Source organism: Platalea leucorodia, assembly GCF_965183815.1.
Source record: "Platalea leucorodia genome assembly, chromosome: 1".
NCBI classification, from domain to species: Eukaryota; Metazoa; Chordata; class Aves; order Pelecaniformes; family Threskiornithidae; genus Platalea; species Platalea leucorodia.
The window spans coordinates 133466633-133480239 of record NC_138823.1 but is presented as its reverse complement, the minus strand read 5'-3'; the positions used below and the strand labels follow the sequence as shown (position 1 = coordinate 133480239).

At 40.5% G+C, this 13607-nt stretch overlaps 1 protein-coding gene across 3 annotated transcripts in view; it reads right to left on the bottom strand.

Annotated features, from left to right (window-relative positions):
* The window catches only part of RAPGEF5 (Rap guanine nucleotide exchange factor 5), a 174163-nt gene that overhangs the window by 11482 nt on the left and 149074 nt on the right, over nucleotides 1–13607 (bottom strand). For all 3 annotated transcript variants that reach the window (XM_082305523.1, XM_082305524.1, XM_082305525.1), the window contains 6 exons: nucleotides 12307–12429; nucleotides 10905–11083; nucleotides 7483–7573; nucleotides 4727–4777; nucleotides 3534–3621; nucleotides 359–423 (listed from right to left, as the gene is read on the bottom strand). In XM_082305523.1, the coding sequence (XP_082161649.1) occupies nucleotides 359–423; nucleotides 3534–3621; nucleotides 4727–4777; nucleotides 7483–7573; nucleotides 10905–11083; nucleotides 12307–12429 (597 nt within the window). The remainder of the gene's footprint in view (nucleotides 1–358; nucleotides 424–3533; nucleotides 3622–4726; nucleotides 4778–7482; nucleotides 7574–10904; nucleotides 11084–12306; nucleotides 12430–13607) is intronic.

Genomic DNA, 13607 nt, shown 5'->3' with positions numbered 1-13607 from the left:
AATCTGAAGCAGGAGAACTTAACTAAGGAGAAATAGTCCACGAGGTGGTGCAAAGGAACAGATCTCACTGGGGGGGGGGGAGGGAAGAGTGGACTGTGTGGCAGTGATGCTGGCCATCACTGGCTTACCCCTTTTACACAGAAGTAGGGGAGGAAGGAGTGAGAAGAGAGAGGAGCAGAGGACAGGGGCAGGGGAGATAAACTGTCGGCTGTTTTATTCTGTTTGCTCTTTTTTACCCCTGTTTACTTCTTCCTAATTCAGCCAGAAGAAAACCTTTTAGTCTTACAAGATAAGGAGGGAAAAGGGAAGAAGAGAACATAAACCTCTTTGAAAAACAGGAAGGCCAAAATTAGCTTACCAGCTTTTCAAAATTAACAAGGTTATCCAGAAAAGTTTTATTTCCTTCGTGGATGAATGTTACATCTGAAAAAAATAAAGGAAAAAGATTTATTTTACATGGCTTTGTGGTTTAATAGAAAAAAAATTACTAAACAGCAACAAAAGAAAAAAAAAAAAAAAAGAGGAAAACATCCCATTAAGGATTGACACAATACCTTATAACAGTGGAACAAAAGCCTGGTACAATGATGACATGCACAGATTATCAGATAGCAACACTATGTACACATCGTAACAAGAGGATTTTCAAGCGGGAGCACAGATTTCTTATTAAACCTGGCCTGTATTACTTCTGGGGTGCATATATAGCATATAGAGGATGGCTGGGAGCAGGCAGGGGCATCCAGAGGGATGGCCCTGCATGGCATGCCTGCTCTCCCCACCCTGCGGCATGGAGCTGGCCACACTGCCTGTGGCTGTGCCCAGGCTGGGGCTGGCCAGTCCCCGAGCCCAGAGCTCCATGCAGGCAGAGCTACCAGATGCTCTGACACCCCTTCATCTCTCTGTGGGACACAATGGCTCTGAAGTCCCCCACAGAGATGCAGGCTACAGCAGTGGCCAGCTGGGGAGATTAAACACAAGCCACCAAACTGAAGTTCAAAGCCTTGAAATAAGCATTATGGCTAGGGAAAAAAACCTTTTACACAGTGTTGTTGGAGCGAATTTGCAAAGGCAACAAAAAGGTCAGCGAGAGGAAAAGGAAAAGGTCTGTATTTGGCTTCAGGAAGGGAACTGAACACACTGTAAAGAGCTGGAGAGGGGGGAATATCAGGCGAAACAAATGTTGATAAGTTACGATTACAATTAAAACAGTAACTTGAGGTCATTTTCTCCATTTTTCTAATGCGTATTAGGACAGAAAGCAAGACCTATCTTGGTCATGCAGTACCAAGGACATGGACAGATTCCCCATGGGGACTGAAGCTCTGCCTCAGATAGTACATCCTCTGGGTCACTGAAAATAATAGCAGGAGCACCCCTACCATGCCCCCTATCAGCTCTCTCCTGGATGTGCGGGTACCCAGGAGTACCAGGAGGAGACAGCGCTATTGTAATGAGACAGCACTCCGATACCATTACTTCTTAAAAGTCACAGCTGTGTCTGCCAGCAGGCAAACGGCACACAGTAAACGGGCAACATCTCCCTCTCAGCAGAGGTACCAACCTCCAACCCACCAGCCTAACTCTGCATCTCAGCATTTCTCCTGTCCTCATCTCTAGGACTCTCTCTGATGTGCATGAGGGGTGATGGAGTGCTCCCGTGCCCCCAGGGCAGCTGGGCTGGGGTCTGCCTTGGGCGGGCAGGATGCCAGCCCGGCCACACAGGGTGCCACGCAGGGTGCCAGCCCGGCACTCCTGAGCAAGTGGGGCAAGCATGGAATCTGCTGGGGATGCCTCCAGCACCTCTCTGCCCCTGGGCAGCATCCTAAAAATCAAGGGGAAAGGAGGGAGTGGGACCCTTTACTTTGGGGCACCCAGGGAAAGGGACATGGAAAGGACATGGCTTCAGGACACAGGCATTACTTGTCTCTATATCAATGCAGTTAAAAAACTGTCCGTCACTTCTAATGAAAAACTTATACTGGAAGCAGAAATTTCCACAGAGCTTTTTTAAGTCAATGACAGCAATGTGTGTATCTCTGAGGTGGAAGGAACAGAAATTTGCTTTGCAGCCAACAACTAAGAGTCTAGATAAATTCAGTGGAGCAGAAAATTGCATCTGAGCTGTGTTGTAAGAGTACATCACAGTATTTTATTACATATTTGAAAAATCTGCCTGATTTTCAAAAGCTGTGTCTGTGTGCTGTAAGAGAACTCCACATTTAAATTTAATTAACTTTAAAAGGACACTCTAAAGTTATTTCTCATAATTAAAGGTTATTAATGATTTTCAGTTTTTTCTTGAAACTACTTTTGTTCCTCTTGTGTTGAAATACAGTAATTTGTTGAGTTACTAATGATTTCTATGCTATCAATGACTATTTTGTTGGTCTTGGAAATAACAGTAATACAAACATGCTTGACATGTAATGAAGTCCTCTGTACTGTGCAATATTTTGGGAGTTAGCAACCTTGGCAACATCTCCTTATGGGTTGCTGTATTGAAGAAAATTACTGTATTATTTTGCAAATTCTCCTTGCTATCTCCAATACATTTTAGAGTCATGAATGCTGCTTATGTGCACGTTCTTATACACCATATTGTAGTGCTGCGCAAACGTCATTGCTACAAGTTACTTGTTTATGTTTGCAGGCAAGACACACTCAAGAACACTTAAAAAATATTGATTTTGAAGCTTTGATAATTGTATCCATCTGAATTAATGCAAACTCCTCTGATGCGTGCAAAGAGGGGAAGCGCCTGATGGCTCCCAAACTGCCACCGACTGATTTGGAGAACTGCCTTCAAACATTTTAAACTCGCAGCAGCAGCAGGTTGGAATAAACAGCCTAAAGAGAACACTTTCAGAATACAGGAATAATCAAATGAATTTGCCGTGTTCACAGACAAGGAAATTAATAATTAATGACTCCAAGACAATGGAATATTTGAAATACCTGCCACTTAATTAGCTGCCTAGCTCACTGCATTAAGCAAGTTGGTTTATTTTATTTTTGAATTAAAAAAAAAATTTTTTTTAATAGTAAGATTTTTTTCTTTTTGTCTCTTTCAGACCTATAAGAGACTTGACAATCCCCTCCTCAGGACAGAGAGATGGGGCAGGTTCTGCCTTCAGGATGACACCAGGTAGTTTCACCCAGCGAGGCAGGGCGAGCACCTCAGACCAGCAGCGTGCCCGAGGCCGCTTGCGTGGGTGCACCCAGCGCAGCCGGGCAGCCCCGCTCAGGGGCTTGCAAGGTCTCACTTCTCCACCGAGAAGGATGTGGCCAAAGCAATGGCACACTGCTCTACCCGCGCCTGACGGGAAGGTACTGAAGTTTGAAAACCTGTGTGAAAATTGCCATCTTTGCCCTGTCTTAAAAGGCAGCTGTTTATCATCCAGACCAAGTACTACCTTGTAGATACCACTACATGTGCCACATACTTATCATAAGGCCACTGGAAGGAAACATCACCTTACACTTATTTTAATTAACCACAAAGAAGAAGAGCAGCCAAGCATTAACATTACCTTTCAGAAGTAAGGGCATGAAGGGGATTTTCGGAGATTTCATTTTCTTGAATGCATCTCTGTAAGCTTTGTGATTCAGAGAAGGGTCCTACAAAACCATTTGGGTAATAAGAGAGAAAAATCAATAGGCTATAAAAAGAGCAATTCTAAATCCATTACGGGCTTATGATCTGAACATGATTTAGACATAAAAGGTTTCTTCAGGAAACCAGCTAGATAAAGGTTTTCTAAGCTAGGTGTCTTACTAAAGTGAACAGGAAACGTAAACAGTAAAAGAAACAAAAGCAATTACGTTCCTCTAGATGAAGCATTGCTAAAACGGGAGTAAGCTGCAGAATAGATTCACTGGGATTGCTCTGTAATTTCCCCACAAATTTCTATTAGCAAAATCTCTTCATCTTACTGTCTAGCACAAAATGCATCTCAGAATGTATTGCTGATTAATTTCTTCTTAAAAAAAAAAACAAACACAAAAAAACCCCACAACAAACAACAAAAAAATCCCCAAAAAACTGCTCTCAGATCAATGGAGCATACTGGACATTTTCAAAGAAAAGAAGAGAGTATGTTTCAGTGGTGTTATGTAAGTAATTAAAAAAATCATCTCAATTTCCCATATAAATGAACGTTTTTGTACACCAGCTCACACACAATCTTGAAAACACATTAATTTATAAAGGACTCTAAGTACAGAAGCGTGACAACCATTAAAAGGCTGGATCTCATGTTCCCCGCACCAGGCAGTGATCTCACCACGCGCTTCCATGACAGCCAGAGGAAACACTTGTTTATTCAGCTTTGATAATGGTGACAAAGACCCTTAGCCTCGGATTTTGATTTTTCTTTTTTAAACTTCAGCTGTCCTCCTGTTCCCCTGATCTGCAGCACGTTGCTTTGGATAAAGGCTGATTAACCACCACAGCAAAAGAACAGCTTCCAAATTGATGCTGGGGAACTGACACTACGTTTGCCTCTCTCTGCCCTTCCTCCAGCTGTCAGGAATACAGCCTTTTTCCTTTTCGTGTTTGGAGACCACCTCTGAGCTCTGGGGGGCTGCATGGCCTTCGGCAAATCACGAATCTGACATGACAAGTTCCAGCTCCAGACAATGACAGGCAGCCTCCAAATAAATTAGGAAGAAGGAAGGCAGGTAAAGACAAGCAACGCCATTCTGCTGTCAACACCATACTTACCGTCAAACTTTCAAGTTCAGTGAAAAGTTTCTTGAACTTCCCAGGAATTTTCTGAAGTGGAAAAAACAGAGAAAAAAAAGTAAAGTTAATTTAAAAAAAAAAAAAAAAAAAAAAAACATAGGCAGAAAAATGCTGAGGCATTTTTTTTCCATGAGACTGCCGTGTGCAAAGCGCCTGCTGTAAGTACCAACAGGCCACTTTCTCAGACAGTTAACCTTGGCTCCTCAGCTCCAAGAGCCCTAATTACAGACCACGTTCAGTGCGATGCCAGTGAGGCACCAGATCCTGCAGCCTTGCCTCGGGGACCTGCATCCTTCTTTTATAGAAATTGCTTATTAGCAGCTGTTTTTATTTTCTTCCCTAGCTTCCATGTCTACTGCGTTTACCTTAATATCCATATCAAGTTAGAAGCAGCAACACAGACTGAGAATTCAGAATCTGTGATCACATCCAGGTTAAATCATTTGTTGTAATCAATCTTCCCCTAAAATATGGGTTCTAGAAATTAAGAGGCATAACACGCAGTGCTGTTCGATACACCGCCCCCAGGGCTGACCAGTGTTACTACTGGCACATGCTGGTGCCAGAGAAAGAGAACTTTCCTTAAAAAACAATTACTCCCTCTCTGGTATCTCATCCTAATCCTACCAGGAGGTACACAAGACACCTTCCAAGGGAGCCCAGGCACAAACTACCTTCTTGCCCCACATGGTAACACCTACCATGCTCCACAAGCATCCGATTCCTTTTACCACTAAGGTGCTTTAAAGGATTCACCTCATTATACTCAAAGCAATCATTCTTCAGTTTGAATTTTGCTGCTGGTATTTCAGACTTGAAGAATGGCGTGTGGACCTTAAAGCCTGTCTATGTTTTCCAGCCATACTAGTTAGTCTAGTAAAAAATATCACCTCTCAGTACAAATCCTGTCTTGCCTTTGTCCTTAGACCCTGACAGCCACAATGACACTACCAAGAGAAAAGAGATTTAGAACAATTAAGTTTAAGTGGATGTGCTGTATGATTAAAATGCTAAAATAACTGAACATGGAATTGCAATTGCAAATTTTTAATATCTTCAATCAGGGAAAGTTAGGCTCATTAAAACACTGCATACTGTAGAAAAAAGCAGAAGAATATGCTTGGGAGCATACTACTTATTTAAGAATTCAAGTGCAGAGCCAATATAATTTAGTGTCTAAATGGTTGCTTAAATTTAGGTGGCTTCATTTACATGTGTAAGTAATTATAATTAATTTATAAACACTGCTCTACTTTCTAGAAGTCACATTACTAGCGCAAATAACCTTCTGCTTTTGAAATTTCCAGTGCAGTAAAGTTTTACAAATAAAAAAAAAAAAGCATGTGACTTCATAAATATTTTACACACAGAAACGTGACATATTTACAATGATACACATGCAGATGCACTCCCTGTTCTGACAAGCAATATACTCTGCTCTTCCCAAGAGAAGTCCACTAGCAGCACCTGATCTCCAGAGGTCTCATCACACAGCTGAGTTAAACATGTTTCTGTGCAGGAGAGATCTACATTAATGCCACCAGGTGCCTTTGATACAATGCTTTGCCCCTTCCACCCTGCTACCAAAGCCCAGAGAAGTGAGATGAAGGCAACCCCTAAGAGCAGGCAAGGGCAAATGTTCCCTAGTGGGCAAGGCATTTTAAAAGTAGGAGAGACAAAGAGTTTCTGTATCATCGTCCTCAGGTATGTATTTTTCCCTACAATTCTTGCTTTACCTGTTATTTAAAGATAGCTCCTCCTTGCCTATCCAAGTCCCCACATCAGCAGTCACTGCCCTTGTTTCTCTATGTGCCAAAGCCACTGACATAGGCAGTGATGTTTCCATATGTGTGCTTTCAGCTAAGGGGGAAGACTGCTCTGGACAGTGTCAGATAGCTTTGTAAGTCTCTGATGGCCATTTGGTTTCAGCTGTTGATGCTCAAGAGTATCTCCAAGGCAGGAAATCACAGCCGTTCTCTGTCACTTTGTATTACCGATTGACATTTTTTGAGTACTGCTCGCTTGGGGTGTTGGGGGCATGGGGGAGGCATGAAGCTTCACCCCATCACACTAAATTACTCCTTCCCCAATTTTTGGTTCATCAGCTGATATAGTAAGCTTGCAGATACTACCACTCAGTAATTTACTTGGATGGAAAAAAAAATCCACAATATAGACACAGATCCCAGTGGGACCCTCCTCTAAACATCCCATGCTCTGTCTAGCAACCGGTAGCTTCTTTAGCAGATAATCTCGGTTCTCCAGTATGCTCCTTATTCATGGCCCATTTCCTAACTTTGTTCTTCAAGATGAGCAGCTGCAAAAGAGCTGATAAAGGAGAATTAAAGAGGGTTTATTTCTACTTTGTATTTTTTTTTACATGAAATTATTCCATAATAAAGTATTGCTTGTTTGGAGCCACCTTTATAAGACTTTCTGTTCTGACATCCACTTAAAAATGTTAGGATAATTTACCTGACTTTTTTTTTTTTTTTTTTTTAAGATCTCCTTGTTTTGTTCTTGTCTAGAAGTTCTGGAAGGACACATTTACTTTTATTTGAATAGCTGTGTATCTAAGGTTTCAGGTCACAGAGAAGTTTTTCTACCAACACTCGCTCCTTGTTTGATTTCTGCATGAAAAACTAATAATTAGGAAGAAGAGGTAATTCACCAGTATACAATCTTTGTGAGAAACGGTTTTGACAGGGTCTAAAAGATACAAAGATGTGTCTTACCTCCCAGGTCTGAGACAGCCGGCTGACAGATGCAGTGTTGAGACCCATAACAATAGCAAAGAATGAATTCAGATTTCTTTGGGCTTTACAGCTGTGGAATAAAAATATGAACGCTGTATTCTGATTTTTTTTGTACTCAGAATCAGAAATAAATGGAACGCACAGGTATCCTAGGTTACTGAGTCCCATTTCAACCCTCAGCACTAACATACAGTCATCTTCCACATAATGAACTCATTAAATATCCTCTCATGACCACCTGCAGTCTAGGTGATGCAGTCTCTAAGAAGTTTTTTAGCAAATGTACCACTGTCTCATCAACCCTGTTGTTGGCAGGTTATTTTTTTTCCCTTTGCTGTCAAAAGTAATTTTCCCTTTTCAATGTTCAAGTTACTCTCAGCTGTCCTTTACCATATAGAAAAATTCCTTGACCTCTATTCTGTTGTATTATAAATATTTTCATCCCCTTTTTCATCTTTTCTGTAAATTGTACATCACTGGTTCCTTCAATTTCTCTTTGTGGTCATGGCCTGCAATCTAGTTTTCCATATTGTTATTATCCTTCATTGAATCCTTTGTAATTTATTTTAACTTTTCTCTCATGCATTTCCTTCTTATCAAGCAGATGTAGTGAGACAGTGGGGAGGGAAGAAGAAACATAATTACTGCTTTGCCTCTAAGTTCTTACACCTTTCTCCCATGCAAGTATAAAACAAATATCAAATCATTTATTTGGAACAGCATCACACTTTGTCCTTGCCTTTAATTTGTCATCTATTATCACCCAAGGACCTTTGTCACAGTACTGTTCTTTACAATCATGCGTTTATTTCTTCAGCTCAGTATTAGCATTCCCTAGCTGAATTACTTTGCATCTATCTAAATTAAATCTTATCCTACTGTTGTTTGCACATGCCACCAGACTCCTTAGATCATTCTTTTTTTTCCTATCCTCCAATGCATTTGCAATCCGTCATCATTTTTATAGTCTGAAAATCTGATTAATGTTCAATTTACATATCCCTATAAATTAGTTGCAGTTAGCACTGGTTCCAATGCAGGTCCCTACGGAATTTGCTTGATACCTCTATTCTTTCACATTTTACTACATATGATCAGACCCTCCTTATTTCTAGTCCATTAGGAAACTTGAAATCCTGAACTATCGAGTCCTTTTCAAACAAAAAGATTCCACTTTCTCTTGCAGATTCTTGAAGACCACTATAAACATATGTGTGCGTGTGTGTGTGAAAGCGAGAGAGAGAATCCTTCTTTTAGCTAATTTTAAGTACGAGTGAATCCACTGCCTTCACTGGGGTTTATCATCAGGGAAAAGTATGTGCCAAGACCTTAGACTGGAAACGCACCAGCACTTGTTACACATTTTATAAAGCTTGCACTCATCGCTGTGTACTATCTTGAGATGGTGTATTTCTCACTTCAGCTGTCTTAAAGTTAATCCTAACTTTGTCGTTTAGACTCCTTTTATGATTGAAGTCAGGCAGCTCCCAAAGGTAATTCATTCCAAAACAAGAATGGTGACCAGCACAGCTCAGATAAACTTTCTATTGGATGGGCCCATTTCTCACAAAGAACTGTAGCGAGAAGGTACATCGCTTACAGTCAGCCACTGTTGGTTGGGAAGCAAGAAGGCTGCTATTGTAATCCATTTATTCTAACCCTACATTGACCTGTTTCTATAACCCCTCAGGATGTTTATTTCTAACAACATGCTAATTCATTTTCTCTATCAAATCACTTGTTTTCTATTTTAGACTAGCTCATCAACAGAAACGTAGGTAACCATGTTTCAAAAACTCTGTCTCTCCTTTATGTATTGGCACACTGTGTAAAAGCGTTCCATCTTCTTGGTGTGTTCCTCAACAGTGTAGCACACAAACACTGGACATGAGATCTTAGTCCTGGTGCTTTCCTGACAAGCTGAAAGTCAGAGACACAGATTCCTGGCCAAATCTGGGAGCAGAGAACAGGGAGCAGCCAGAGCTGCTCGCAGCTCCCTACCTCGCTGCCTTAGTCATAAACAAAATAAAATAAAATTGCTGCTTGGCTTGTGCCTTATGATGAGAGTCCCGTGCTTAGCACACCATCCCTCTATCCTAATTGTTCCTCTTTCATCAACTCTTCCAGAACTGATGAGAGATCATAATGGCTTCTTTTAGAAAGCTGCTTTTCTCATTAAAAAAAGATCCCGAGCAAACGACACCATCACAATCTACAGACTACCATGATGGGCGCTTCTGCAACGCACTGGGAGAGCCTGTCTGTTGTTTACTGACAACTGTATTTAGTCTCCACAACTTTGGCTTTTCACTTAACGGAGATGGAATTAATTCAAATAGAGCAACATTTTAGTCTGGTGACAAATATATCCCTATTCATGTGGGACAGACATGGAACTTTTCTTGGAATGCAAATTAATGCTACTGTGGTGCAAGCAAGGCACACAGAACCAACCGTTTCTGACGTAATTGGACCAAACTTGGCCATTGATAAGGCAGAAAATGAACGTATTACTGGATACCATACAACTTGCAAACTAAATCAAATCACATTTATGAGTTACACTAGATTAAATTAGAAGAATTCATTTCACCAAAGGCACTACTTCAGCAGAGAACAGTCCTTTCTATGTAAGTGCCTTGCAAATTAAATCAACCCAGTCGATGAAGGGAACAAATTATACATTTTCCATTAACATGCATATTCAAACATTGCAGAAGACCAACAAGTGGAAAGAGAGGCGAGGAGAATGGTCGCATATATTTAAATTGCTCCATTCCCTTGGTTATAAAATCAGAGTGATTACAGAGAAAAGAACTCTCTGTGTACAGTATACATTTGTATTCTGTTCCAAGGCATGGAATAAATGCCAGCGTTATTTAGTAATAGTGCAAGAATAGACCATCAAATCTAATTAATGAAGAACCCCCCCTGCAATAAATAAAGAGTACTCCAGAGAGGACAACATGGGGCAACAGCTTACTGCAGCCAGTTTCCCCTCTAGAGGCAGGACTTTCAAGATTATAACAGTTTTTTGGTTTCTGTGTAGTCTTTGGTGAATAACTGTGTTGCTGCTCAAACAGTTTTGTAATACAGTCCTCAGGTTATCTCTGCTAAGAAAGGTGGTACCTCTGCACTATCAGGGATTTTGCAGTTAACGCTGCAGATACAGCAGCTAAGCTGCTAGGGAAGATCTGAGCAGCATATACTCCACCATGTCTGGTTTTGGCCAGTGTTCGCTGCTGTTATTTATGGACTGTTTATCTAGGTATGCTTACTACACTGGTAAAACATGGGATGACAAATTAGTTTTCTTTCTTTGCTCTTGCACCTACTTCTCCTTTCCCACCAAATAAAGCATGTGAATTCAAGGATTTTTTTTTATAACTTTAGTAACTTACTGGGCAGCAATCTTGATGAACTTTTTGACTAGCTGTACTCGTTTGCAGAGCTGGCTGCAGAGGAGTATCTCAGTGGCAACCCAAAGCTGGACCTCATTGCACCTTTGAAGCAGAAGGCTGAGATTCTCAGTGTTTTCAGCACTGCCCTGTCTGCTGAACGTGAAGTATATCAGCTCTTGCTGGAAGACATGGACAACATTATTAGGAATATAAAAACAATTTAAATGTAAATGAATTATAAATTATTTAGAAATATGTTTTTGAAACAAGACTTGGTTACAGATGGTTATTTTTTCATTATCTATGAGCCAATAACAAATGATTCAGGGTCCAAGTTTGGCTTAGCAAAGTCTAGAGGCTTATTACAGTAGCCAGGTGGACTGGAAGTCCTGCAAGATGCGCTTTTCTTGTGAGATTTCCTGCAGTTCCACTTCTGGCTACAGCCAGGTATAGGACACAATCTATCTCTTTCTGTATTATTTCATCACTTCTGTTCCGGTATGAAAAAGCAACCATATCAGACCATTGCAGAATCAGAAAAATTTCCATTCAAACTTCTTCCTAAAAATAGCCAAGTTTTCAAGAACAGAGGTGTAGGTATTGATTTCTGTGCAAAAAAGAAAACCCACTTCACCAGATCCAGATTTAAAATGTCTAACCTGAATAAAAGAACCTGAAGTGAAAGATCAAGGAAAGCATCTGATGAGAAGCAAGGGAATTTCCCATTCATTTTCTCAGAAAGTCATCAAGCTTTTCAGTGGATGATATTTTCAAGTGACATTTTGTACTGTTAACTGTGTATTTTACTCAGCAGCTCACACCAGCACCTACCAAAGTCATTGAAACAACCCAACGGGCACTGAAGTGGGCCATTATCCCATTTTATAAAGCCTGCCCAGTATTTTTTATCTCACTGAAGCTAACAAGAACAGTAATGCGACCATCTAAATTGCTGAAATTGTGAATTCTGTTGTGGTTAACATGATATCAAGGACACCTATTTGTGGAGTCCAATATTTACTGGAACATTATCGAGTGCAAAGGACAATCTGCATATATAACATATACACACAGACAGGTTTTAGAGAATCATCATGCTCTTTTACTCTCTTGAGGCAAATCTCAATAAAACCCACCAGGTATACAGGAAACATATGAGATGCCCTAGCAAAGGGAAGTTACAAACCTTTAACAATTTTTTCAGTATCAAGGATTGCAACCCATCTCTTGGACTGGATTCAATGCCCCCATTACTGAGAGCTATCAAATCATACTGTCATGATGGTGAACTGAGCACCAAGGAATACTGATGCTCCAAAATGTTGGTGCAATGTCAGGAAATCATAACGGCTCAATGCTGCATGAGAGTAATATACCTGGAAGTGGACATGGTGCTTCTTACCTCATGAATCGCATTGAAGAGGCTCCAGTCAAAGTTTGTTAGTTCTAAGGCAAGATCCCAGGTGTTGATTCCCAAAATTCTCACAGACCTTTGTTGCAATTCCTCATTTTCAGCAAATGGGTTCTAAATCAACAGCCAAGAGGAAAAAAAATCCTGAGCAAATGCCAAAAGTTCTGCAATGAAACAGCTACTGGACCAAGGTACAAAACAGAGCTGAGTAAGTAATCTTACCTAAGTGCACTCTGAGGGTTTTTCCCCCCCACTAATCAAAATCAAGCAGTTATAGTCTATTTAATAAATAGCTTGAAAAAGGAAATGGGTCAATAGGATCAATAGCTTCCTATTGGATTAGGCCTCTCCCTCTGTCTTTCTTTCTCTAAACCTTGAGTATAAAACACTGACCACGCAGACAGCATAATGAAAATAAAATCCCTGAAGCCATCAGAAAATAAAATATGAATTAAGACACCAGGAAATTTTTGTATTATAAGATAAAGGAATCATTCTGCAAACACACCGGATTTAGAATAAATACACACAACTTGCCCACCAATCCACCTTTACAAATAACGGAAATCCATCCATTTTATGATTAATTTACTCCAAATGCAGTCACCAACAAACAGTAAAACACTGTGGGTCCTGATTCATAAAAGTTACTTAGCATATTACTGTGGAGTGCACTGTTACTGCTAGTATTAAGGGCCATTTGACATTTCCATTATTAGCTCGGATTTTCAAAGGTTTGCACTTCTTTTGGGTTTTTTTTACCTCATCAGGCTGAAACTTGGCACACGAACCATCTGCCAAGATGAAAGATTATTCTTATCTGTTAAGCCATTACTTTGGTGCTATATTTCTGACAGTTACAGCAAGTTTTGCAATTTTTATTATGTAACTAATGAAACTAGATTGGCTGTCACCTGTCTGCACTGGAAACCTTCCCTTAATATTCGCATTTTTAGAGGTGGCTAGAACGCCGGAGATAATGGGGATGACAGATTACAATGATAGTGGCATGTCAGCTCTTCGGGGCACATTGATCCAACGAAATGTAAATAGACATTTCTCATCCCTAGGATGAATGCACAGATCCTAGCGGTACTGACAACACATAAAAGTCAGTTGCGACACCGTCCCTGCACTTTCCTCAAAACTTCTGCACAATTAGCAGAAAACTATTGAAAGATTAATTTTTTGAGTGCCTGACTGTTCCTACCTCACTGAGGTTTTGGGAAATCACAGGGGGAGAGAGAGTTTGCAATCCCGGTTTCTGAGGACAGAGGGAATGAGAGACCTGC